This window comes from Acanthochromis polyacanthus, chromosome 18 (assembly GCF_021347895.1).
Source record: "Acanthochromis polyacanthus isolate Apoly-LR-REF ecotype Palm Island chromosome 18, KAUST_Apoly_ChrSc, whole genome shotgun sequence".
Classification (NCBI taxonomy): domain Eukaryota; kingdom Metazoa; phylum Chordata; class Actinopteri; family Pomacentridae; genus Acanthochromis; species Acanthochromis polyacanthus.
Window position 1 is genome coordinate 494,530 of NC_067130.1, and position 27,831 is coordinate 522,360.

The 27,831-nt window shown below is 40.3% G+C and overlaps 1 protein-coding gene across 9 annotated transcripts in view; it reads left to right on the forward strand.

Annotated features, from left to right (window-relative positions):
• LOC110961102 (protein unc-13 homolog B) overlaps window positions 1–27,831 on the forward strand; it is a 119,019-nt gene that overhangs the window by 42,486 nt on the left and 48,702 nt on the right. The window contains exons 9-33 of one of the 9 annotated variants that reach the window (XM_051938815.1): window positions 862–1,155; window positions 1,261–1,351; window positions 10,428–10,474; window positions 10,677–10,761; window positions 11,641–11,715; window positions 11,828–12,047; window positions 12,222–12,449; window positions 12,547–12,688; window positions 12,842–13,011; window positions 14,368–14,483; window positions 14,841–15,004; window positions 15,458–15,608; window positions 15,787–15,855; window positions 16,160–16,249; window positions 16,604–16,741; window positions 16,873–17,003; window positions 17,085–17,170; window positions 19,169–19,295; window positions 19,458–19,554; window positions 20,206–20,349; window positions 20,852–20,929; window positions 21,022–21,099; window positions 24,449–24,469; window positions 25,096–25,184; window positions 25,262–25,316. The exons of 2 other annotated variants lie outside the window; for them this stretch is intronic. In XM_051938815.1, coding sequence (XP_051794775.1) covers window positions 862–1,155; window positions 1,261–1,351; window positions 10,428–10,474; window positions 10,677–10,761; window positions 11,641–11,715; window positions 11,828–12,047; window positions 12,222–12,449; window positions 12,547–12,688; window positions 12,842–13,011; window positions 14,368–14,483; window positions 14,841–15,004; window positions 15,458–15,608; window positions 15,787–15,855; window positions 16,160–16,249; window positions 16,604–16,741; window positions 16,873–17,003; window positions 17,085–17,170; window positions 19,169–19,295; window positions 19,458–19,554; window positions 20,206–20,349; window positions 20,852–20,929; window positions 21,022–21,099; window positions 24,449–24,469; window positions 25,096–25,184; window positions 25,262–25,316 — 2,986 coding nt within the window. Of the gene's footprint in view, window positions 1–861; window positions 1,156–1,260; window positions 1,352–2,752; window positions 3,189–5,411; window positions 7,692–7,910; window positions 7,934–10,427; window positions 10,475–10,676; window positions 10,762–11,640; window positions 11,716–11,827; window positions 12,048–12,221; window positions 12,450–12,546; window positions 12,689–12,841; window positions 13,012–14,367; window positions 14,484–14,840; window positions 15,005–15,457; window positions 15,609–15,786; window positions 15,856–16,159; window positions 16,250–16,603; window positions 16,742–16,872; window positions 17,004–17,084; window positions 17,171–19,168; window positions 19,296–19,457; window positions 19,555–20,205; window positions 20,350–20,851; window positions 20,930–21,021; window positions 21,100–22,293; window positions 22,532–24,448; window positions 24,470–25,095; window positions 25,185–25,261; window positions 25,317–27,831 lie in introns of those variants that run through there. 6 more of the 9 variants (XM_051938822.1, XM_051938821.1, XM_051938820.1 and 3 more) reach the window with 6 other exon arrangements.

Consider the following 27,831-nt stretch of genomic DNA (forward strand, 5'->3'; position numbering starts at 1 on the left):
GGACCAAATATTAGCCCCCCTGTCTGCGACATCATAGATAATGCAAATTTTGTTTAAGCATGGAATTCTGATTTGATTTGTGTATTGTTTTATGTGGTAAATGTTATTTTCCAGTTACGTGTATATCTGCATTTTTTAAATCGTTGATATTCAACCTCCAAATGAACACTTCAGTGTCATGAATACAGCTGATCTGTATTCTGCTTCTAAACTGGTTTAAAATTACTGTTTTATAAAAGGTAAAAACACAGATCAGCTCTGCATATTTTATGGTTCCTATCCAATCCTGTGTCTCTGTGCAGGGAAAACCTGCCTTCTGCCCTGTAGGAAGTTTAAAGGAGATCATTGAAAAATGCAGATGTCTGTAACTGTGTGTAAAAATCTACTGTTTTTACTATTTTATACCTCACTCCATAAAATAGAGCCTAACTTTCTTTTGATCTAAAACTTCTAATTCTATGAAGAACACCACATGTAGTTTATAATGCACATGTATTGTTTCCACATTTTCATTATTTTGGGTCCTACGGCAGCCTGCTGACAAGGTTGGGTATCTTTTATAGGGCGGAACACCAATTAATCCTAAAAAAGTAGCTGGTAAAAGTAGATTTTTACTACTGAGCGTATGCAAATAATTCTTAGCAGGTGGATGGGATTCATTACAACCCAACAGTATTAGTTGTTTGGATTATTTCCGCAGTATTAAAATGTACTTAATCTATTTCTAAATTTAAGAAGTTCTATGTACCAATCCCCACTATTCTGTTTTTATTAATGGAAAAATATGAACTACAAAAATACTTAGTTTCTCCGCCGTTTCTGTTTGTTAATTTGCTCCTTGTTCTTTTCTCACCACTGTAGTCCAGCGGACAGTAGTCACTTTGGGTCTTCAGGAAACCTGAGCCAAACCAGCTCCCAGGTTAGTGAGATCGGCCACGAGAGCACCGGAGGCTCAGAGCTGGAGGAATCCTTCCACTCCTACCATAGTACCGGCTGCCACCCCTCCACCACCGGCCAGCCTCGCTCCAGTCGACACCTTCCCACCAACGGATACTCGACTGTTACCGAGCAGGAGAGGAATAGACCGCCATCTGAAGCAGGAAAGGGTTTAAAAAATGACGTTCCAGCAGTGAGAGGATCTTCCAAACCCCCAAGGTACCCCCTTCCTTAGAGTTTAACCAGATTTAGTGCGTGCTATGATTGAACTGAGCTTGTCTTCATCAGTTTCTGTTGCTTTATTCTGAACCTCACATCTCCCAGGTTCCATTATGACGGGCCGCCGCTGCCCTTTAACCCAGCCAGAGTTCGCTGGTTGAAGGCCATCAATAAAGTCAGAGTTCAGCTCCGGGAGGTAGGCCATCTTTATACCTGACTTATCTTCTTGTTTTACCATCTACCTGCAGTTCTGGTTGAGTTTGACCTCTCTGAATGTTTAAAATGTCCTGGTGAATCTCAAGAGGAATTGTTTTTTCACCTATAGGTTTTACTACTGAACCAGTGCCCTGTGCTTGTAGGAGTTTAGTGGCTCACCAAAGACACCCTGTAAATCATTTCCTAGCTAAGGGCGTAATGATGTTTTAATTGTAGACACCTGGTCATAAACTGGCTCCAGGAATAGCGAGGTCAGATGACTCTGCCTAGTTCTTTAAGTGATATTGAATTTGTGGTTCGTTGTAGATGGTCATTCTCTGTCTGGTCTTCTTCTCTGTCTCAACCCTCAGTGGTTAATTCTGGCTCTTCGTGTGGAGCTGTAATTATGAGGCTAAAGCATACCGTCCCTCTGTTGACTTCGGTCCATCATTCATTGCTTCGGGGACCCATAATTTGCATTACTGGTCGGTCCACTCGTCCCTCTCATGTTCTGCTGCTAATGAGGTCTGCAGTGTTTGACTCATTTGTCTCTTTGTCTTGTACTTTAAAGTTGTCTCTGCCTGTTATCAGAATGAATGGATGAGAGATAAAGATCATCAGAACTGTTTATTCCAGTTCACATTTGTGTGTAACGTGTATTTTATAGGTGAGGATCTGTATCATTTGGAGCTCCTTTTTCTTCTAAAAACTACTTTGTGGCAGGTTTGTATGTCACTGTGTTGAATGACGGCGTTGCATGGTCGTTATCACATTACGTTTGACTGGTTTTCAGAAGCTCATATTGTTATAATCTCCTTTTCCATTCTGGATCATTTGTTATGATAATTTTCTACCTTGTGTGTACAGATCTTGTGTTTGCATCTAAAGTCCAATCAGACCGTATTAATAATGAGATCATCAGAATCTCTCAGCCCTAACGGGGGTTCATCCCCTTGATGAAGCCTTCAGCAGTAAAGGAGATCACTCCATTATAATGATTGGCCTCCAGATGAACATGATCTGTGAGTGGCTGTTCAAAGACATGAGTGTAGATGGAAGATGAAAGCTGTATAAGTGCTATTTATTACAGGAAAACACTGGGGACTCAAGGGTATATGCAGGAAAGCCTGAATGAATTACAGTGGGTTGTTAATCTGTCAAGTTGTGTCTCAGTGAGCAGCATAATAAAAGCTTGAGTTAGTTCTTTACGTCTTCACTTGCTTGTTTACGTTCAAAGCACAGAAGGGAATGAGATGTGAAAATTCCCTCCAAAGCTTTGGCAGCATTTTCATACAGGAAAATCTAGAGCCTTTGATATTTATCCGCTGTCAGCCTTGAATAGAAATTCCTTTTTCCTTCGTGTTTCCATTCACAAGATGCATTTAAATCACCGAGGAAAACTAGCGGAGCAGAATTTCACCACTTTTACAGACAACTAATGTTAAGAACTCAAAGCAAAATAGCAGAATATGCAGACAGATGTGGAAACAGAGAAAAAGAGCGAGTGAGACTGAAAGCTGGCAGTGTTTCAGCCTCAGATTAGCTTTAAGCCAGAGGACAGAGAGAGCAGAGGGAAGGAGGGAAGGATGCTGAACCGAGGCTGAACTGCTGTGAGATCGAGGTTTACTCGTGTCCTGCTGGTGGTAGAAATCAGTCATTCAGTGCTTTTACCAGTTAGAGGAAGATCTTCTGCTCTGATTGGCTCAGAGGAAGCTTGAATTCTTTAATTTAATAATGCACCTCGTGATAAAAGACGGGGAGCTGCTGATCTATACTCTATGTGGATTTAATCCGTCCTGCAAGATGATATCTACAGGTTGTTGTTTTTTTCCGATAAGGTAAGGCTTATATTTACTATATTTCTGTCGGTAAAGGCTGTGATTACAGGTTTCACTGCATGAAACTTGTAGTAAAACATGGATTTACTTTGACTGATAAACACAGAAAAGTCTCAATACTTTCAGGTTATTTCCAGTTGATGAAAATTTTAACAGCAAATGTCATTTTTTAATGAAAAGTCAACTTAAAAACTTCCAAAGTAAAATGTCAGGACAGAAGAAAAGAGGGGGATTGCTGCAGGTTTTTACTGCGACTGTCCTTCAAAACCAGAACCCAAAACCTTTTTTTTTTTCCATCCTGACCAGTGAATGATTAAACCTCTGACTGTCTCTGAGCACATTTAGGAGATCAGGACCGCTGTTAGCAAACAGTCCTCAGAAGTGTAGTAAAAGCCTTTATTTAACATTATCTGTCTAATACATCAAACATATTTAATCCAGATGTCCTAATTATTGTTTATTTAATCAGAGTAATAATTTATATGTGATGGTTCCTTCTGGTTCCATTCAGATTATTTTAGTAGTGATTGAAACTCTCTCTCCTGATTGGTCTGAATATAGTTTTCTGCCCACCAACCCGTTATCAGGCAGACACACACCACCAGAGCTCCAGTACTTATGGAGAGCTCTAGTTCAGGCGTGGGTTAATGTAGGTAGTAATTATATCCTCTGGAATAGTTACTGAAGCTCAGCTCACTTCAGGTCTGTAATCTTAGAACATTATCTCTGGAAATAAATGCGTAAAATAATTATAATACACATCCCAGTAAAACACTGAAGATCTGCATACATCGTACTTTAATGTGAGGATTTTCTTATTCTGATGCTGTTAATCTGTTTTCCCTCAGCTAACAGTGAGTTTATTTCCATGAACGTTTTCAGGAACGTCCACAAATCTGTGGTCAGATATTTAGAGATAAAGACAGAAAAGTCAAATCAAAGTTTGGAATTGTCAAGAAATTAAAAAAATAATTTTCTGTTTTCTGGTTCTCAGAAGTCCTTTTTTGTCCAGTTTATAATATTTTATTCTAAGCTGTGTCTTCAACAGAAACCCTCCTCATTAAAGTGAAGCTCACTGGATAAAGACGTTGTCACTGAGCTCATCCTGTGATGGTAGGAGCGTATATGCAGACTTGTGTTGTAGTGTGTCCAGTAAAGGCAGCAGCTCGGAGCTAACAGTCCTGCAGCTGGTGTGAAAGAATGACATGGCCTCAGAACAGAGAATTGATCTGTCATCTAATTACCGTGCTGTCTGTCCAACGCTCCCTAATTACAGAGATCTGAGCCGCTGCATAGTGTTCATTCTGCTGTTAAAGTTAAAGCAGCTCTGTCTGTCCTGCTTCTGTACGTACAGAGCACCGGTGTCCGTCAAACACACATGTAGGATGGATTAAAGCAGACATTTCCACATTTTTAAAGGTCACTGCCAGTGAAAATCAAGTTTTTCTTTCCTATCCTTCTGGTGTATTTTATAAGTTAGAAGACATGAATAGGGGTTGAGCGTTTTTAACCTGATGCAGTATAGCGATGACAGTCTCAAAAACACGGTTTCATCCATAAATAATCTGAGGAATCACTCCTACCAACCTGCAGGATGGAGTTTTCTAACATGCATGTATGTATTTAGATCAGTTTTACAGTCACTGGTGAGCTGGTGGAGAAAGAAACAGGAGATTCATAGAACTGTAAAGTACAGAAGAGTGTTGAGTTACATGTGAGACATTCTGGGGAGGAATCTGTCTTTTAATGGTTTTAAATGATGAACTGATGCATGAAGTACATGCACATTTTTTTTACTGTTGGAACAGAACTACTTGGAAATCAGTGTCAGAAGTTAGAATTCCTTTTTCCTTTTCATTCTGATCTGTTGGTCATAAAAATACATTTTAATAATTTTACAAGTTAAGAAGAATTACACAAAAATACATTTCTTTGAGTGTTTATTCCACTTCCAGAAGTTTAATTATAATGAGAAATATACGCTGATAAGTGAGCAGATGTGTTTTCTTCTTGGGATCTGAAACATTTGAAAATTCAACTTATGTTTGCATTAATAACTCTTTTTTTAAAAAAGCATCCGTTTTACTTTTGTGTGGAAGATAAGTCAGCATTCCTGTACTTCTGGTGGTTATTTTATGGCAGATACATAACAGAAGTACTAACTATGTGGTTCTTCTCTGCTTTTTCAACAAAATGACTCATAATCCAGTTTTCTCCCCTCAGACACGATGCAGGTATTCACTCATATGCAGTTTAAGATGCTGGGCTATGCTTAGACCATCCTAAGGAGGAGTTTCAGAGGCAGTGGTCGTCCATGTGTGGGAACAGCTGATCATCTCAGGGATGTTCCCCAGAGGAGTGAACCATCAGTGGACAGGATGATCCCCACCAATCACAGACGAGATCTGCAAAAGAAGACTTCACAGAGTCCCAATGTTGGGAAATGTCTACGCAAAACGCTGCAGAAGTGCCTCCAGGGACCAGAAGATGATCCTCTTCATGACGTGTCACCGGTCAACATCAAACCAGACTTCAACCCTTCAGGGGAAAACCGAAGCTCTGAGTGCCATGATGGTAGTAGAGCTGTGGTGGGCGCTGTGTCCCGGATCATTGAAAGGATCAGAAATAATGAAGAGGAGAAGAAAATAGAAGATGAGGAAGCAGAGCATGGCTCTAGTAACCTGGTAGAACACATCCTGAAAGAATTGAAAGGCATCACCAAGATCCAGGAGGAGATTTCTGACTTGAGGGAGTATCTAACATCTGTCCGAGGCTCGGTGGATGAGGTGTCTAGTTGTGTGGATGCAGTTCTCAGTGAAATAGGAGAGCTGTACTCTGGAGCTGCAGCTCCTCATCCTAGTCCTGTTCCTCGATCACCACGCATCAGGAGAGGAAGCCTGGATCGACAGAACGCCATCACAGCTCTTCATGAGACGGACCTCAGTCCACCGTTTAACCACAAAGAGTGTGAAAAAAATCTAAGATGGGTGTTATCTCACAGATCAGCCAAACAATGGCCAGTTAATCAAGGAACTCTAAGATCAGTCCATCAAACAGACCGAGAGAACTCAGAGCAGAGTTCAAACATGCACATACGAAGCCATCCAAAACCCGTTCCGTCCTATCTGGAGCTTCATGATGGTCACAACTACCAGAGCACCAGCTCTCTGTCCTCCTGTCTGAGCTCCAACTGTCCAGAAGCTGGCTTTCTGTCTGCTGACACTGACTATGAACGGTGGCTTTCAGCTGAAATGCTGCACAGTGGAAGTGGAGGAGGAGGATGGAGTGAGGAGGACATCTCCTCCTGTGCAAACAGTGGAGAAGAGCTAGAGAACTACCAAGGTGTTTGGAACAGGTGTGCCACCGAGGAGACACAAAGCTGCACCCCGGGTCATTCTTCTCACAACAGTTCTGAGCACCTCTCGTTGTTGTTTGGACAACATTACAATTCTCCTTCCAGTTCTTCCAGTGTGGTGGACTGGAGGCCTCTCAGGCTCCAGACAGAGGAGGAGAACCTGGAGTGCGACTGTGCTGCAAACTGTCCGTTTTCCCGTAGTTCTGGTTACCACACCATGGATGTCTGTCCACAGGAGCTTGGCAGTGGTCCTTCCAGGAGCCTGAGCTGCTCCACGGTGCTGCTGACCGATGGTGATGATGGTCTCCTGGAGCTTCATTCACTGTGTGATGATTGTCCATCTTCTGGGGACACTCTGGACCTGGGGTCTGCTGAGAGTTTGGACAGAGAGTGGACGGATCACAGCGTTTCCAGGGAGGATGTAGGAGAATCTTTGTCCTCTGATGTAGATTATCAGAGCACACCCAAGACCCCCAGTGTGGGTTTTCATGTGACTACTTTTAGTAAGGCTGTTCTCACGTTTAAGTCAGCTTTGAAAGGAGCTTTGAAAAAGTTGGAAGGATCCAACCCTGAAGGAGATGATAGTGGGACTGAAGCATCTCAATCCCAAGTCAGACAGTCCAGTGAACATAAGGAGGAACAAAGCAGTACAGATTGTACAGAAGGAGAGGTCAGTCTGACGGAAAATCACACCGAATCTGCTACTACAAAGGAGGAAAGTGAGACTTCTGTCTGTGTGGATTGTGGTGAGATTAATGAGAATCTGTCAGGATCTCTTCAGGAATCTCCCCATGAAACCGATCTGTCTCCTTGCACTGCAGATGGCCATCACTCTGCAGAGATTTCACAGGGAAAAGAAGACTATCCAACAGATGGAGAGCTGTCCATCCTTCACTTAACACCAGATCACTGTCCTGCACAGCAAAACGAAGCTCCAGAAGGTCCAGTGTTCTCCACAGATGAGGGGCACTTAAGTCCAATTAGGGAAAACAACATTCCTGATGAAGTAAATCCAGCAAAGCCAACTGATGCCAGTCACAGAGAACGTATAGCTAACTTCCAGCGCATTCTGAAGGAGAAGAGGCTAACCCGCCACAGACTGTCCAGATCTACCCACGGCTCCCAGTCTCAGGACGAGTTTATCCCAGGTATTTAAGGAGCTTCTCTTGAGGTTTAATCACTTGCAAGCCCAGTAATGAAAGCAAAAACAACTCTTTAAGTCTGTAAAGATGTAATTTAGTGTAGTTTATATCATATAGCATTAGTAGAATTGTTTTTGTCTCTTCAAACCTGCTCTGATTATTTTTTGCTCAGTTCCAGCTTCTCCACATGATTTCTAATTTTTCTGTCATCTCTTTTCTCTGCAGAGTTTGGGAGAGAAGATAATCAGGTTACTAACATAATATATATATATATATATATATATATACACACGTGGACAAAATTGTTGGTACCCCTCAGTTAAAGAAGGAAAAACCCACAATTCTCACTGAAATCACTTGAAACTCACAAAAGTAACAATAAATAAAAATTTATTGAAAATTAAATAATCAAAATCAGCCATCACTTTTGAATTGTTGATTAACATAATTATTTAAAAAAACAAACTAATGAAATAGGGCTGGACAAAAATGATGGTACCCATAACTTAATATTTTGTTGCACAACCTTTTGAGGCAATCACTGCAATTAAATGATTTCTGTATTTGTCAATGAGCGTTCTGCAGCTGTCAACAGGTATTTTGGCCCACTCCTCATGAGCAAACAGCTCCAGTTGTCTCAGGTTTGATGGGTGTCTTCTCCAAATGGCATGTTTCAGCTCCTTCCACATATGTTCAATGGGATTCAGATCTGGGCTCATAGAAGGCCACTTTAGAATAGTCCAACGCTTTTCTCTCAGCCATTCTTGGGTGTTTTTGGCTGTGTGTTTTGGATCGTTGTCCTGTTGGAAGACCCATGACTTGCGACTGAGACCAAGCTTTCTGACACTAGGCAGCACATTTCTCTCCAGAATGCCTTGATAGTCTTCACATTTCATCGTACCTTGCACACTTTCAAGACACCCTGTGCCAGATGCAGCAAAGCAGCCCCAAAACATTACTGAGCCTCCTCCATGTTTCACCGTAGGGACAGTGTTCTTTTCTTCGTATGCTTGGTTTTTGAGTCTATGAACATAGAGTTGATGTGCCTTACCAAAAAGCTCCAGTTTGGTCTCATCTGTCCAAAGGACATTCTCCCAGAAGCTTTGTGGCTTGTCAACATGCATTTTTGCAAATTCCAGTCTGGCTTGCTTTTTTATGAGTTTTTTTCAGCAGTGGTGTCCTCCTTGGTCGTCTCCCATGAAGTCCACTTTGGCTCAAACAACGACGAATGGTGCGATCTGACACTGATGTACCTTGGCCTTGGAGTTCACCTTTAATTTCTTTGGAGGTTGCTCTGGGCTCTTTGGATACAATTCCAACGATCCGTCTCTTCAATTTGTCATCAATTTTCCTCTTGCGGCCACGTCCAGGGAGGTTGGCTACTGTCCCGTGGGTCTTGAACTTCTGAATAATATGAGCCACTGTTGTCACAGGAACTTCAAGCTGTTTAGAGATGGTCTTATAGCCTTTACCTTTAAGATGTTTGTCTATCATTTTTTTTCGGATGTCCTGGGACAATTCTCTCCTTCGCTTTCTGTTGTCCATGTTCAGTGTGGTACACACCTTTTCACCAAACAGCAGGGTGACTACTTGTCTCCCTTTAAATAGGCAGACTGACTGATTATGAGTTTGGAAACACCTGTGATGTCAATTAAATGACACACCTGAGTTAATCATGTCACTCTGGTCAAATAGTTTTCAATCTTTTATAGAGGTACCATCATTTTTGTCCAGGCCTGTTTCATTAGTTTGTTTTTTTAAATAATTATGTTAATCAACAATTCAAAAGTAATGGCTGTTTTTGATTATTTAATTTTCAATAAATTTTTATTTATTGTTACTTTTGTAAGTTTCAAGTGATTTCAGTGAGAATTGTGGGTTTTTCCTTCTTTAACTGAGGGGTACCAACAATTTTGTCCACGTGTGTATATATATATATGTATTTCTATATAATATTAGCTCCATGTTTAAGCTGCTGTTGTTTTTTCTGTTGATTTGATTTTGTATGTTGTGGGATGATTGTGATCATTTTTCCACTCGTTAACGGGATTGATTGTCTTTGCCTCCAGAATGGTCCGAAGCAGAACACACAATAATACAGATTACTGCAACATTTACTGAAACTCAGCTTTAGGATAGAATATGCTTTATTGTATTTTTTGTAACTCTGGCAAAGACATTAGTCCAATCGCTTCAGTTATTCTGTATATTTAATAGTTCTGGTTAGATCTGAAACTGCTTCGTGTTTCCATCAGAAGTTTTTCTAACTTCCAGAACTGAATGAACCAGAGGATCTCTACTCTCAGATCAATGCTGAGACACTGATGAAAAACTCTGAGTAGGAAGTGAGACGACGTGTTCATGTGTGGTCTACTGGTCACAGCTTTGGTGGTTTTATAGAATTATTTCAAAGGTTTCCTTGAATCTGCTTCTTCCAAGTTATCTGCAGTTTTCTAGTGAAACTTTATTAAAAACATATTCCGTGGGTTCGTATCTACACACTGTATCATTTGTCTGGCATTTCATTTCACATAGCATTCATAACTATAGACTTGTCCAGCTTTTATTGGGTGTGTCCTTCAAAGGTTTCATCATTCGTTGTTTTATTATTATTATTTGACTTTTTATGTTCTGTGATCAGAGAGGTGAAACTCAACCAGCTGTGTTTCCGTTACTCTTCCCTTCTCATACGTTAAAATATGTAAATAATCATCCTAACTTCTCATATCTGAAATGTTAAAGGTTCAAGGTGAGGAACCTGGTGCCCGACAGGCCTGGGCTGAACCAGGGTAAGTCATAAATATTTAACTCTTATATTTGCTAAACACCATTTCAGTGCTGTATTGGTGGGTTTTTTTTAAGTAAATGAAGCTCTACAGTTGGAGAGAGGCTACACTTGTGTGACCATTTTGTATTTCCAGTAGAAATTCACTGCTATATGATTGCTTATCAAACCTTTAAATTGACTTCTACCCTCTTGTTGATGCGTAGCGGCACATCTGCATCTGGACTGTATGGGATTGACAGCATGCCCGACCTACGTAAAAAGAAGCCCATCCCATTGGTTAGCGATGTGGTCAGTATTAAAAACACACATAAGGTGTATGTCACGTCCTGTTTGTTCTGTTATTTCTCATTGAGTACATGTCTTTCTATTTGATAAACCAAAACATAAGCCTCAGTTACTATTTTATTTTTAAACTGATAAAACTTGGGATTAGATTGTTATCAACAAATGGAGACAGATATGAAACCAGATTGCTAATTTCTCTCTCCCTCCTCTCTTAAACCCAAAACTATTCTCCACAACTTTCTTGAATGCATTCACTCTCCTTGGTCAGGCTATGGTAAGTCATAGAACCCAGCTGCCACTCCCTTTTCTACTAAAGTACAGAATATCAAGTAGGACAAATAAGACCGAATTTACCTCAAACACGTACATCTACAGCATGTTGGTCTCTCTGATTATGCACAAATAAAAATATCTGCATGCTTCTTCTTGGGCATGGGTAGCTTTTCTTCCTACTTGATATCATTGAAATATATAATCAACAAATCCTTCCCCCACTTTTTAGTTGGCATTTTTTCCTCATTTGTTGAGCTGTTAACAGATGAATGATAAAAATGATAAGCACATGAGTAAAATACGGTACTAACAGTCATATTAGTCTTATAGTGTTGGTCTAACTTTGTCCTTTTAGTAACCTTCTCTTCCTTAGTTTCAAGAACTAATAATACTCATCTGAGTTTTCTGATCCTTTGGTAAGAATTCACCTGTAGGGAAGACAGACTCTGATAACCCTACCGACCATCTTTATCCAACCTTGCCTCCTTGTAACCACATTAACCTTCTCTTATACTAATATTTAGGCAGTTTGCTTGGTTGTGGGTTGTTCTTACAGTATATGTTTGAAAAATACAAACCTGGCTATATCTTCATTTCTTACTTGTTCAGTCCCTTGTCCAAGCCAGGAAGGCAGGAATCGCATCTGCTATGGCGGCACGATCCTCCATCAAGGATGAGGAGCTGGTAAGTAGAACTTCTTGATTTTTGAATAATAACATTTGTGCCTTTTTTTCAATCTTCCTATTCCTGAATGAAGAATTCCCTGCATAAATACCTAAATTTATTCCCTCTACAGAAAAATCACGTGTACAAGAAGACCCTGCAGGCTCTCATCTACCCCATATCTTGCACTACACCCCATAACTTCGAGGTGTGGACCGCCACGACGCCAACGTACTGCTATGAGTGTGAGGGACTGCTGTGGGGAATTGCTCGCCAAGGCATGCGTTGCTCCGAATGTGGGGTAAAGTGCCATGAAAAGTGCCAAGAACTGCTGAACGCTGACTGTCTACAGCGTGAGTGTCGTCCAGAAAATGTTTAAAGGAAGTGTTCAAGGAACGGTTCATGAATAGTTGTTTTAATATGTCTTCTGACATCGACAAGCTTTAACTTTTCATTCAGCTACAACCAAAGAGACAATGTCATTGTTTCAGTTCATTATGAACTGAATCTGTTCACGTTTTATTTAGGTGCTGCGGAGAAGAGCTCTAAGCATGGAGCTGAAGATAGAACTCAGAATATCATCATGGCTATGAAGGACAGGATGAAGATCAGGGAAAGGAATAAACCGGAGATCTTTGAGCTCATCAGGGAAGTGTTCGTCATCAGTAAAACCGTTCATGCCCAGCAAATGAAGATCACCAAACAGAGCGTGTTGGACGGTACTTCAGGATGGTCGGCCAAGATCACCATCACAGGTTCAACCTCAATATCTCTCCTTAACATCAGTCCTACCTGTTCAACTCTTGATTTTTGATTGTTCCTAATGTCTTTGTTTCTCTGCCACCCTGTTAGTTGTTTGTGCTCAAGGACTTCAGGCCAAAGACAAGACAGGATCCAGTGATCCGTATGTCACTGTCCAGGTGGGCAGGACCAAGAAGAGAACCAAGACCATTTATGGAAACCTCAATCCAGTCTGGGAGGAGAAGTTCCACTTGTAAGTCTGAAAAATATCTGGGTTATAAAATGAACAGCTTTTTTCATTCAGACTTCACCAACTCTTCTGTTCTACTCCATACTACTCATAGCATCCTGGTATCTTGTATGATTTAGTTCACATTTCTTTTTTCCTTTGCCTTGCTTCCATTAGTGAGTGCCACAATACCTCAGATCGAATTAAAGTTCGCGTTTGGGACGAAGATGACGACATCAAGTCCAGGGTGAAGCAGCGTCTGAAGAGGGAGTCGGATGATTTCCTCGGCCAGAGCATCATTGAAGTTCGAACGCTGAGCGGAGAAATGGATGTCTGGTATAATCTGGGTCAGTATGGTGTCTTCATAATAGACGACAGGAAGTATATACATACTATACCGCATGAGGAGAGCGATGGAACATGGTTTTATTTTTGTGCTTTTTGATGCTAGACACTTAACTAGGTTACAGAACAATAACAACCAACATCAGTTATCCTCAGATTTTGGTTTAATTACTGCAGTTTTATATCTGGCAGTCAACAGGAGATCTGTTCCCTTATTAAGATATTTAGTCTAGGAGCTACAGGTGATTTTCCCATGGTTGTTTTACCTGAGGCTTGTGATCTTATGCTTCCTCTAAAACAACCTGATGCCATTTGTTTGTTCCATGAATTCTACATCTGTATGTTCCTGTTGGTGCTAACAGTTCTACTCAGTGGTTGGATTGGATCTCATCAGTCTAATGTTTTTTGCCTTTAGCAGCTCTTTATACGCCATCATGGAGCTGCTCCAAGGCCTGAATACGTTTAGCATTAGCAGCTCTCAGGATAAATCACTTCCAGGTCCTGCAGGCAAACTAAATCATGTTTTGGATCATATTTCTGAATTCCTGTTGTTATATCGCTTCATATTGGTTTCATCTCTGCCTTTAAAGGTTTTTATTTCCTCATCTAAGTTGTATCTAAGTGTGAGGCGTTGACTTCTTTAGCACATCTCTGGTCTGTACTTGATTAAAGTGCTAATATTGACTTCACCACAGCAGTAATAAATCCTCCATCAAAGCAGCATGTCAGTGGATATGAATCTGCCGATAAATCTACTGTTGTCTCCCTCAAACTGCAAGATTAGAAATGCTCCATTTAATATTTCTTCATCTGAAATATTCATTTAGTTTGGAGTCATTATTGATTAGAATCTGAGAGTAAATTAATAAGTATTGTAATCTGCCATTTGAAACACATTTCATTTTCTGTATCTCTGTCTGCTTAAAAGCCTGCCTTCCTCCTTTACTCTTCCCCTCTTCCTGATATGTGATTATCAAGTCGCAGCACTCCAGTCGGAAATCGACTGCTGTACCGACATGTACAAATTACCCCTAATGATGTCCCTGTCAGGGCAAATAGCAGGGCTGAAGCACCAAGTTCTCCACCTCCAGAGAAGCTCCAACTCAAGTGTCTTTGGTGATCAGATGTAGATCTATACAGCCCACTGCCATTGTCTGGCTCAGTATCAGCTGGAGGACTTCTATTAGCGTTGCTCTGCCATCATGGGGTACAAACCCTGAATCTCTATTCAGAGTTTGCTGCCATGCTAATAATGTGTAATTAACAGACCTGGGCTTCATGAGGAGCAGAGTTATGAATCAAGAAGCTGCAGATGCATGTCGGTGTGTCTGTGTGACTGTTTTTGTGTTTTATTACAGAGAAGAGGACGGATAAATCGGCTGTATCGGGGGCTATTCGTCTTCACATCAACGTGGAGATCAAAGGAGAGGAGAAAGTGGCTCCATATCACATTCAGTACACCTGTTTACATGAGGTATCTGATTACTAATAGCCGGAATATGTTCACAGGTTTCAGCAGACAGAAGGTTCATGACACTGTTAGAATTAGTTCTATCAGCTGTTGTAATGTGAAGCACAGATTGTCTGCAGATGTCACTGATAGACAGGATTAGAACCTTCCTATTACATAATCCCACCTTTTCCCAGAAGGACTCATCCAAATCAAATTCTGAATCAGGCTTAAAACAAACAATCCCATAATCAGAAAAGCCCAAACCCCTCCATACTGTGAAATAATACTGAGCATCAGTCTGGTTTAGAAACTTTCATCTCTCCATTCCCTGAACTAAACACTTCAGCTGCAGTCATTCTTTATTTGTGTTCGTTGCAGAACCTGTTCCACCACACTACAGATGTTCTCGGTCAGGGGGTGGTGAAGATCCCGGAGGCTCGGGGAGATGATTCATGGAAAGTCTACTTTGATGATGTTCCACAGGAAATAGTGGATGAGTTCGCCATGCGCTACGGGATCGAGTCGATCTACCAGGCCATGACGTGAGTCTGAGCTCCATCCATCTATCTTCCTGTCAGAGTGTTTGGTAGCTCTTCATCCTCTACCTCTCTACCTTCATCCCCTCCCTGTTCCTCCTCATGTCTCTCTGCCTCTTAGGGCTGTCATCATTCCCTGTTGGCCTTCAGATAAATTAAAGTCAGATATAAATGGTCTCCATGAAATGTCCTGATCCATACAGATGTCTGTTAGCTGGGCCATCATTCATTACAATGGGCCGTCCTTCAGTCTGAACAGGCCAGGTAGCTGATAGCAGGAGGAATGACATTCCTATCAGGGATCATTAGGTGAACACAAGATCCTTGAGAGGACACAGGCAGAAGCTCAGATTCTTTAGTAGCTGATGATGAAAAGCTGTGGTGGCAGTCAGCAGGTCCTAACTGAGGAAGAGGAGGAGGTTGGTTCTGAACCAAGCTTTGTTTCTGATCTCCTTCCAGACATTTTGCCTGTCTGTCCTCTAAGTACATGTGTCCTGGAGTTCCTGCAGTGATGAGCAGCCTGCTGGCCAACATCAACGCCTTCTACGCCCGAACAACCGCCTCCAACAACGTGTCTGCCTCCGACCGCTTCGCCGCTTCAAACTTTGGAGTGTGTATTGTGAAAACTAGAGCACTAAAATGTTGTATTTTTAGTCTCGCCTGTTCTCTACCACTTTTCTCTACACACATGGAGATACTTCTCTTTTCCTGTCTTTGTGTTCTTTCTTAGTTCAGAGATATGAACATATGAACAGCCCCACTTCATTTCTCCTGTCTTTTCTTTGCAGAAAGAACGCTTTGTCAAGCTTTTAGACCAGCTGCACAACTCCTTGCGCATTGACCTTTCAACTTATAGGGTAAGCTTATCGTAAATATCACGGCCTTTAATGACTGGTACGGTTCTCACAAAAGGTTTATTGTTATAGGGTTATTATAGGCTATGTATTATTATTATGCCTGTAATGTCTTGCTTATAAATGTCTACAGACCTCCATTTTTTTTATTTTACTAATATTGTCTGATTGGTGAATGGTTGTCTAAGCTGTAGAACCTATTTTATAATATGTAGAAAATCTAAAATCTCAGTGCTGTCTGAACCTTTATGTTCTATACATGGGTTAAGATCTTTAACTGTTTTTAACTCATTTATAAACTCTGTAGAACCACTTCCCTGCCAGCAACAAGGATCGTCTGCAAGATCTGAAATCCACTGTGGACCTTCTAACCAGTATCACCTTCTTCAGGATGAAGGTATCTAACAGAATGAACTGCTTCTGTTTCTATGCTGTAGTTCCTGATCTCATTTATTTACCTTTATTTAAACAGGAAGTCCCATTGAGATTAGAGAAACCTGGCTGAGGTCGCAGCCATACAAGATTTAGAAGTTATATAGAATACAGATACATGATACACAAATAAACAATAAACCAGATTACCAGCTATTCAAGGACTGTTGCTTCTAAAGAACAACATTCACTGGATTCTTAATGATCCTCTTCAATCATTAATGGATATGATGGTTATCAGTTTACTGCTGTTGAGGTTGTTATTAAATGAGGTGATGGCGTGTCACTGCTCGTGTTTTGATCTTCGTCTGGTTTTAAGGTCCAGGAGATCCCGTCTCCACCCAGAGCCAGCCAGGTTGTGAAGGACTGTGTCAAAGCCTGTCTGAACTCTACATACGACTACATCTTCAACAACTGCTACGAGCTGTACAGCAGACAGTACCACCCTCTGGAGACGGTGAGTCCCAAACATCTAGAGAACATTATAGGGTACATTAAAGTAGCACTGAATAAATATTTGATGCTTTTCTTACTTAAATAGTCCTCTGAGCCAATGGAGACATTAATGATGTTATTTTTGTCATCCAGATCAAAGACGAACTCCCGTTGGAGGAACAGGGTCCGAGCATCAAGAACTTGGACTTCTGGCCCAAACTCATCATGCTCATCGTTTCCATCATTGAAGAAGACGGGAACTCCTACGGACCTGTGCTCAACCAGTTAGTAATTCACTTACAGGACCTTAATCATCTCAAACTAACAGCTGCAGTTTATCTAAAATGATCTTCTCTGTCTCTCAGATTCCCTCAAGAACTGAATGTTGGAAAAGTGTCAGCGGAGGTCATGTGGACACTGTTTGCTCAGGACATGAAGTACGCTATGGACGGTAGGAGACATATCTACTGTCCATGAGTCATAGATAGCCACACTGTGGAGTCTGTTCAACTAATCCATTATGGTTGATACAGTAGTTAGGGTACGTTAGAAGGAGGAAAACTGGAGGATTGAAGGGTAAGAACAAACGAATGAGAAGCTCAGATGAATGACCAGAAGAGGAGGGAAGCTGTGGGATAGAACTGATAGAATGGAACTAAATAAGTTAGAGAAATAATGATTATGGAGGGTTTTAAAGCTGCTTATGTGTCCCTGCTGGACTCTACTGGAGACCACTACTATCGCAGAGGACGTTATCTCTTATTCAAGCCCTCGTCCTCGAGATGAATTCTTCTGCTGAGACCATCAATATCTGCTTCACAGAACAACACAAGAGTGTCTCTTCATTTTTAATCAGAATTAATGTAATAAATGGTAAAACTGTGTTCAGGGATGTAGTAGGATTTTGTTCTACAATTCTGCAATTCTACAATTTCATTTCGCAGACACTTTTGTCCAAAACGACGTACAACACAAGCAAGAATTCAGACATAAGGAAAAACCTGTAGTAAGTGCAAAAAGGGCTTCGAGTGCGATTGGTCAAAGGTGTTGCCATCAAGTTGCAGAAGAATTGCCAACCCCACCCCCCACCCCACCCCTCTTTTTTCTTTCAACTTTGTCAGCGCTAAATAAGTGCTGGGTTTTGGACCACCTGACTTATTTTACCCCTAAGGTGGAGTCAGATTAAGTGCCTAGGTGTTGTTCTAGAGGTGCAACCAGAGAGTACTTGAAATTTAAGAGAGGTGGTTTTTAAAAGGTATAAGTATCAGAATATCAGCTAAATGAGCTCCTTTAAATTCAGAGTTTAATACAGGATGTTATTGCAGTCGTTTCAGAATGAGTCAGGATGAATAAAGACTGGAAATACAGGGTGACACAAAAAACGGGAACTTTTTAACAATCCAGTAAAACCAAGAGTGATGGAAGAAAAACATTCTATTCATAGTAATTGAAACCTTAAAACATGCCATTTAAGAAACAATGATGGAATTTTCAGTTTTTAAAAATGACTTCCTGTAGATGGCGTCCTCCTGTACGAATGCATTCTTGAAATCTATCTGGGGCTATCTCAAGAGTAAAGCGTACACGACTCGACCAAGAAATCTGGATGAGTTAAAACAGAGAATTCAGGATGAATTTCACAGTATCCAGCTGAGATGTTGCAGCGATCAATGAGGAATCTCAACAGCAGATTTCAAGAATGCATTCGTACAGGAGGACGCCATCTACAGGAAGTCATTTTTTGAAAATGAAAATTCCATCATTGTTTCTTAAATGGCATGTTTTAAGGTTTTAATTACTATGAATAAAATATTTTTCTTCCATCACTCTTGGTTTTATTGGATTGTTAAAAAGTTCCCGTTTTTTTGTGTCACGCTGTACATCCAGCATGACTTTTAGAAAGAGTAGCTTCACTTACAAGCAAATAAAATGGGATTAGTGTGTGTTCTTCTGTCTTTGTTGAGTTTTAGACTGTCAGAGGAAAACTCTGGGATTAGTCCTAGTTTTGGGATATTATTATTTATTTATGAGAATATTTGAAAATGCCTTCTGGTTAGAATTTGAACTGGGGATAACTAGAGATTGTAAATTTCTAAGAGATTTATCTGTTGGATCTGTTCTGTAAAAAGAGATGTTTTTAGAGAAAATGTCTAAAATCAAATCAGCTAAGGTAGGTATTTCCTGTTTTTTTTCTTATAAATCGTATGGATCATGCCCCTAAAAGCATTTTATGCTACACTTCCTGTAGTGGAACATGATGGCACGCTGGTTTCCTGAGGGTTTCTATTATAAATACGAAGTCTCCTGGAGAGATCCTCTAGAAGTTATAGAGGATTTATATCTATAGTTACAGATAATTTCTACGTGTTGTTTCCCCAACGTTACCAAAGTGATCAGTTCAGTGACGATTCAAAGACTCACAGCTTTGTTTGTGTTTTTGCGTCTGCAGAGCACGAGAAGCACCGGTTGTGTAAAAGCACAGACTACATGAATCTGCACTTCAAGGTCAAGTGGCTCTACAACGAATATGTGAAGGACCTGCCGGCGTTTGACTCTGCAGTTCCCGACTACCCAGCGTAAGTTTATTCACTCAGAGAAAAAGAAAAATATTTCTGATTAAAAAGCTTTGATCTTCCAACCAATGATCACCAAACCAGGTATCTGTTTGGATCATTAAAACTCTAATAAAAGGTCAAAGTTACCTGAAAAAACATGCTAATCTTTATTTCTCTCTTTAGATGGTTTGTACAGTTCGTCCTTCAGTGGTTGGATGAAAATGAAGACGTGTCGATGGAGTTCATGCATGGAGCTCTGGAGAGAGACAAGAAAGACGGAGTAAGGACATTAGAACCTGATATGGCCAATGAGGCTGTAATAAAAATTAAATAAAATTAACGCACACAACATCAGCATAAGGACGGATGTTTTTAATACAATGTTGATATTTTTAACAGACACACTGCTGTTTTATTCAGATTATTATTAATAACTGCTGTTTTATTTAGATTATTATTAATAACTGCTGTTTTCTTTAGATTATTATTAATAACTGCTGTTTTATTCAGATTATTATTAATAACTGCTGTTTTATTTAGATTATTATTAATAACTGCTGTTTTATTTAGATTATTATTAATAACTGCTGTTTTATTCAGATTATTATTAACTGCTGTTTTATTTAGATTATTATTAATAACTGCTGTTTTATTCAGATTATTATTAACTGCTGTTTTATTTAGATTATTATTAACTGCTGTTTTATTCAGATTATTATCAATAACTGCTGTTTTATTTAGATTATTATTAATAACTGCTGTTTTATTTAGATTATTATTAATAACTGCTGTTTTATTCAGATTATTATTAATAACTGCTGTTTTATTCAGATTATTATTAACTGCTGTTTTATTCAGGTTATTGTAAATAACTGCCGTTGTAGTTTTCTTTAGATTATTGCTAGTAACGGCTGGTTTTGTGCCGTCTCAGTTCCAGCAGACCTCTGAGCATGCTCTGTTCTCTTGCTCGGTGGTGGACATCTTCACTCAGCTCAACCAGAGCTTTGAGATCATCAAGAAACTGGAATGTCCTGATCCTGATGTCACGGCTCAGTACACCCGCCGTTTCTCCAAGGTAAAACCTAAACTGTTCAACTGATTCTAACGGCGTCACATTATTAAAGGAGCTCTGGTTTTAACTCGGTAAGGTGTGTTTAGGTCTACATGTCTAGAATGAAACTAATTCTAAACTAGTTCTAACTGCATCACATTATTAAATGTTATTATTGATGTGTGTTTAGGTTTAAATGTCTAGAATGAATAATGACTGTCGATCTCTTCTTAAAAGCAGCATAACAGATGTCTGGAGGAAAGTTTACAGCTCCTGTAAAAGGAACTTAATATTTCCTCATTAAAGAGAACTGGATGTAATATTTCCCTGCTGGGTAAAGGACAGTCAGCCTGTTTTTGGTTTTATTTTCCTACATGTATGAGAATCCATTAAGGGACACATTGGAATATTAATTAGATGGTTGGAATGATTCTTTGGACACATTTCCCCACAGTGTAATAAAATCCCCTCCATAAACTCTGAATATTAAAGTACTTTCTTTGTTTTGTTCTTCTTCCTTCTGCAGACAATAACCAAAGTTCTCCTGCAGTACAGCGCCATCCTCACCAAGAGTTTTCCTTCTTATATCGACAAGGAAAACATTGTGAGTTGTTCCTGTTGGTATTTTTATACTTCCTACACTGTCTATGGTATTGTTGACAGACAGGTCGTTTCTCTTTTCCTGTCGTCTTGCAGCCGTGTGTTCTCATGAATAACGTGCAGCAGTTAAGAATCCAGCTGGAGAAGATGTTTGAGTGGATGGGAGCCAAACAGGTGAGTCTACAGGTGTAGATGTGAGAACATAGCTGATCTGGGGCATCGTACCGGACTAACGACAGTATCCACCTGACAGTTTATTAACTCACAGCGTAAACAGACTCGGTAACTAAACGTCTCTGATTCAGCCATAAACAGTAGAAACCATCGAGGTGTTTATTGGTGCTACAGCTGAATTTGTGTCTCTGATGTGTCAGATTGCAACAGAGGAGGCTCGGGTACGTACCGTAGAGGTAGTCTGGATCATTGGACTAGGTGTCTGGTATTACTGATGAGGGTTTAATGTTCTCTTACATTTGGATCCAGATGCCAAGTCTGTGATGTGATGCTCCCAGCTGTAGCTTCAGTCAGCAGTGATTCAGCCTTAAGGACTAGAGACTGCATCCAATAATAATCAGTAGCTCCTGTCAGTGGTGACCTTCTGCATGTAGCTGTAGTGAAGTGTTTTCTGATTGATTGTAGGACTGTAGCTGTAGTGAAGTGTTTTCTGATTGATTGTAGGACTGTAGCTGTAGTGAAGTGTTTTCTGATTGATTGTAGGGCTGTAGCTGTAGTGAAGTGTTTTCTGATTGATTGTAGGGCTGTAATTCTTGGACATTGTAGTTTAAGTTTCAATCATTGTGTTCACTTTACAATCAAAGCTAAATGAACTGGTAGAAGAGGAGGAGGAGGCAGGGGAGGAGGTAGGTTTCCATCATGGTCTGTTCATGGCAGATATCTGTCAGAATGTACGTCTTCATAGTTTAGTCAGTTTAAGGGTGTGTATTGACCGCTGTGTTGATTATTTCCATCTTCCTCTGGCTGGACAGCAGGTTGTAGCTGAGGATGAGGAGGAGAAGAAGGCTCTGGTGGGTAATCTGGAGGTAGACTAGAATATCTAAGACCTCAGAGTCCTCCCTAGTCAACCCTTCTGTAGTATCTGAACTAGTACCTTCTAGAAGCCCCGGCTAGCAGAGCACCAGTGTGTCCATGTTCTGTAGCGCCACCTGTCATCTATTTGAAGTACAGCAGCTGCATCATTCTGGTGTTATTTTTTTCATCTAACTTCTACTTGATGTAGATCTTTTTTAAATAGCTAAACCAGTGTGTACTCACCCGAAACACGAGCCGTAGTTCCTGGGCTGGGATGGTTCAGAAGATCATGTTTTTTACTAGAATAAAGCCACAGTCATGTTTCTGCTTCTTTTTTAGCTGAAGAACAATAAGCTAGCGTGGAAGGCAAGTTCTCACTATATGCACACATGTTCTGTACATGACTACATATAAACATGCTTTATACATGACTACATATACTCACATATAACATGTTCTATACATGACTGCATATTACTCACATATATGTGTTTTATGATCCATGACTACATATACTCACATATAAACATGTTCTGTACATGACTACATATAAACATGTTCTATACATGACTGCATATAAACATGCTTATACATGACTACATATACTCACATATAAACATGTTCTATACATGACTGCATATTAACTCACATATATGTGTTTTATGATCCATGACTACATATACTCACATATAAACATGTTCTGTACATGACTACATATAAACATGTTCTGTACATGACTGCATATAAACATGCTTTATACATGACTACATATACTCACATATATATGGGTTTTATGATCCATGACTACATATATCACATATAACATGTTCTGTACATGACTACATATAAACATGTTCTGTACATGACTGCATATAAACATGCTTTATACAATGACTACATATACTCACATATATGTGTTTTATGATCCTATGACTACATATACTCACATATAAACATGTTCTGTACATGACTACATATAAACATGTTCTGTACATGACTACATATAATTCTATACATGACTGCATATAAACATGCTTTATACATGGAACTACATATACTCACATATAAACATTTCTATACATGACTACATATAAACATGTTCTGTACATGACTGCATATAAACATGCTTTATACATGACTACATATACTCACATAAACATGTTCTATACATGACTGCATATTACTCACACATATATGTGTTTTATGATCCATGACTACATATACTCACATGCATTTACTGCTGGTGGAAATAAACTCTGCATTCTTGTAAATATTTTCCCAAAGAACACGTTCAGTTAAATTCGGTTTCTAAGGAAACTTTCTTGTCTTTCTATTGCGACTCCCAGTTTGATGAGAGCGAGGAAGAGGAGGAAGTAGGGGAGGAAGGGAGAGGATAGGAACTGAGGTTTGTTTCAGTCTGAAGTGGTCTTCATTCATTTCCAGTCATTCTGGTGGTTCAGGTTAGACTAACCTCCAAGGTTAGACTAACTCTAGCTCTAACCCTCCCAGAGACATTGGTCATATTCCTGAATCCAGATGATCATAGCTCATTGTGTTTTCTTTGATCATCACCTGTGAGGATTTCCACTTCAGATTTTCTCCTTCTTTCAGTTTTTCCTGCCCTTCCTCAGAACTTGCTCTGCCATTCCCTGAATATTTCCTGAATATTTCTGTGTTTTCTGTTGTTTTTAATTTCTGTTTTCTTTGTAATTTCCTTCTGTTTGCTATAGACTGACCCAGAAAAGGTGGGTGCAGATTTAGAAAAACTTCCAGCATATCTGATTTTCATTCGGTTTTCATTTTACAGACACGCATGATGTTCTGTAGATTCACATTTCTTCAGAGCTTTTAACAACCAAAACAGAGCATTTTTTGATATTTATTAATTTTTATTCATGTCTTTTAACCAATCCTTCCCCTCACCAATAGATGGATGCACCAGTAGAAGAGGTAGGAATCAGTTTAATGCTGCCACCCCCTCCACACATTTAGTTCCCAGTACATAGAAATAAAATCTAAATTCTTAAAAGTAAATGACAGTTATCCTATCTTACCCTCCATCCATTTGTTCCCAGTTAATATGAATAAAATCTAGATGGTAAATGACAGTTGTCCTATCTTCCACCTCTCTGTGCTTCATAGACTGAACATGCATTTGGAGACATAAAGGTGAGTGTAGAAGCAGAAGCATGAATATTAATCTTCCCATGCAGAAAACACACAGAAAACACACAGAGCACATTAAAACAGAATCCATTCCCAGCTGCTGTTTCCTCCCTCTGTGTCGTGTTTCTCCTCTAATGCTGCTACAGAAGCTGACATGAATCTAAAGGCATCAGATCAGGGAGTTAATGATCCTCAGCATCCATCAGGCTGAGTTATTTAGATGATAAATAATCTGTGTACCGGCTCAGGTATATGGAGGTGTTTGTGGATCTTTGTTCTTGTCTCCTGTGATTCTGAACTCTATTTTTCCAATTTTCTCCCTTTAAAGTCGGAGACTGCTGGGAAAAAGGTGGGTTTTTCTCAGACGTGTGAAGGTTTCATGACTTAATGGAACATTAAGTCATGAAACCTACTCTTGACACAATTCACCCAAATTAGTTAGCGTTATATTTAACGAGCTGCATTCACAATGTAGGAAATTGGAGGCAGTGGTGCTCCGTTAAATACTTACATTTCTTAACATTATCAAAAAGTGACCCTTAAAATGTAGGATGTCTCCTGTGCTCCAGGAGAATAACAGACCAGATGATTGTCATCCCCTCCCTTTGGTGTTCCTCAAAGCCTGGCAGAGCTGTGGGCTGATGTTCTTATCCCCCATAATGACTCCATGACTTACTGAAGTGCTTATTAAACTCTTACTGCCATTTGTAGCTTCTGGCTTTCTGTGAAGTGCAGCTTTCAGAAGTTCAGACGTAATTTGGTGCATTTTGGCCCAAAAGCTACAAATCTGATAAGAAACCTTTCTAAGAACAGGTTTTAAAAGATTCCAGCTTCTCCATTTACAGCAGAATGCTGCAGAAAGACTCAGACTTTCTCTGCATTTTAAAGTTTGTAAAAGCTTTGAGGAGTTGTAAAGCTTGTTTTTTGGACTCGGTCAGATTAAACTGAACTCTTTGGGTTTCTGTTTCTGTCCAGATGGACTCGGAGGCCAGTGATCTGCTGAATGAGCTGCAGGTGAAGCTGAACAACGCCCTGGATGAGCTGACCGGTACATTTGGGAACAGGTACATAAACAGTATATGAAGTTAATTCTTTAACCTCTCATGCATTTTAGTGAACTGATACTCATCTTCTGTTCTAGTTTCCAGAGTCGTATCCACGACTGCATGCGACAGATGGCGTCTCTGCTGTACCAGGTCAAAGGGCCCGCTCAACGCCAACACCAAGGCTCAGGTGGACGGAGACTCTGACAACGTGCTGCGACGCTCATGGACTTCCTGGATGGAAAGTGAGTGATTGTGTTCAGATTAAAGCTGTCAGCTGTTGCATTTCTCTGGCTTTAAAATGTGTTTCATGGTTTCTAGTAGTCAGAAAACTGTGTCTGAATCAGAAATAAATCTGCACTAAGACTCGTCTGTATGTCGTATTAGTGGTTTTAGCTCACATCAGATTCAACGATTCCACTGAGGAACTGTTTACTGACAAACTTTAACATTTCTCCCTCTTTGCTTTAATGTATTTTACCTGGACTGTTTTTAACTTTATTATGTGCTGCTGAAAAGTTGTGAGTCCCACTTCCATCACCTGAATGTGGTCCTCCAGAAATCATTTCTAATTGTCTTGGTCCATGTGTTTCATTAGCATTATTAATAATAATTATTACAGTGTATCTTGGTGTTTGTGTTAATGTGTGGATGTATTAACATGTTATAAGGTGTATTAATGTGTGCCAACATGTAGTAACATATATTAATGTGTGTTACTTGTATTAATGTGTAATAATGCGTGTGTTTTGCAGGCTGACTCTGTTTGCTACCGTATTGAGAAGACCGTGTTGAAGCGTGTTCTCAAAGAGCTGTGGAGGATCGTAATGACCAACCTGGAGAAGACCATCGTGCTTCCACAAGAGCACGACACCTTCGTAAACACCTCAGCTTCTATTAGTTTATGAACTGCTTGGCCTTTTACACGCAGAACTACCAAGAAAGTGAGAACATCTAACTGTGAGTTCCACTTTTTTGTTCTTCTTCCAGGGAGCCCAGTTATTCTCAGCTGCTAAAGAACTGGGTCAGCTCTCCAAACTGAAGGTATCAGAACACTTCCTTTTATTTACATCATATTAAGCCCCTGGATCTGGGCTCCAGCGTTACTGACCTCTATTCAGAGTGAGTCTGTCTGTTTTATTATACTGTTTTCTCTTTTCTCTGCCTGCTGTAGGACCACATGGCCGGGGAGGCCAGAGAGTCTGTCTCCCAGGCAGTGTGCCGTCATGGACGTGGCTCTGGACACCATCAAGGTCAGTTTCTACGACAGGTTTTAGTTCCATCAGGATGTTAAGGGTCGGATTACCTTCAGCTATTCATCCATTAATCAGCAGGTTGGGACCACGTTTACATGGGCTGGAGAACATCTGGAGGAGGAAGCAAAATTATCAAGAAAGATTCTAATCAATCACATTACTTTTATATTTATTTATAGAGCATGTTTCATACAGATGGTAAATGGTTGTATTTATATAGCACTTTTATCCAAAGCGCTTTACATGATACGTCACATTCACCCATTCATTCACACACTGATGGTGGAAGCTGCCATGCAAGGCGCTAACCACAGACCCACCAGGAGCTGTTAGGGGTCTTGCTCAGGGACACCTCGACATGAGCACGACGGGCCGAGGATCAACCGGCAAACCTTCCAGTTACAAGACGGCCACTCTACCCACTGAGCCATGCTGCAGATGAAGTGCCAACACAAAATACTTTGCAGACCAAGAATGAAAATTCACAAAGACTAATTAAACTGAATACATGTGTTCTTTGCTGGTAAATCAAGAGCCTATGCTGTGTTTCAGTAGATTATGTGATCATTTTAAACAGTATTTCTGGTATTATTATGACTTCTTGTTTAGTTAACTTCACTATAAAGACAGTTTTTTCTCTAATATAAACTGAAGCAGCTTTTAGCTGTGAAATATTTCATAATATTCTGAATTAAAAACCTTTTTAAACATCCTCCACTGTTCCATGTGTTTCCTTCACAATACTTCCATGCAGGAGGAAACGGCTTGAAGAAAACCTTCCTGGATAAGAGTCCAGAGTTATCTTCCCTCCGTCACGCCCTGTCGCTCTACACTCAGACACGACACTCTCATCAAGACCTTTGTGACGTCTCAACAAGCTCAAGGTAGATGTGATCCTGAAACAGTTCCAGAGTGGACCAGCAGGGGGCGCTCTGTGTACAGGACAAACAGGAGGAGTTCCTTCTCCTGGTTCCTCTGAATGTTTCTGCTGGTTTTAGTTGCTGAAGTGGTTTTGAAGGCTCAGCATGTTGACCTGTTCTTGCTGTCTCCTCTTTATCTCTTGCTGCCTCTGTGCCAGTGCACAATGGGAAGGGTATTAGATTTACCCCCAATGAAAAGATACAGCCCAGCAGGGGTAGGTTCCATTCAGATCCTTCCTCACCCTCCTCACCTTCCTCCCTTTGTACCGGTCCGTCCTACAGCATCTCCCCACACATTCCCGTCTGTTCCTTCTGACTGCATGAAGAATCCCATTCTGTGATCCTCTGAGGGACCAGGTGAAGTTCACTGCATGTTTCTGCTTTAAACCAGGTCCAGGAGTGGAGAACCCCATCGGGGAGGTTTCTGTCCACATCGAGCTGCACACTCATCCCTCCAGTGGAGAACGGAGAGCTACTGTGAGAGGTCAGTGT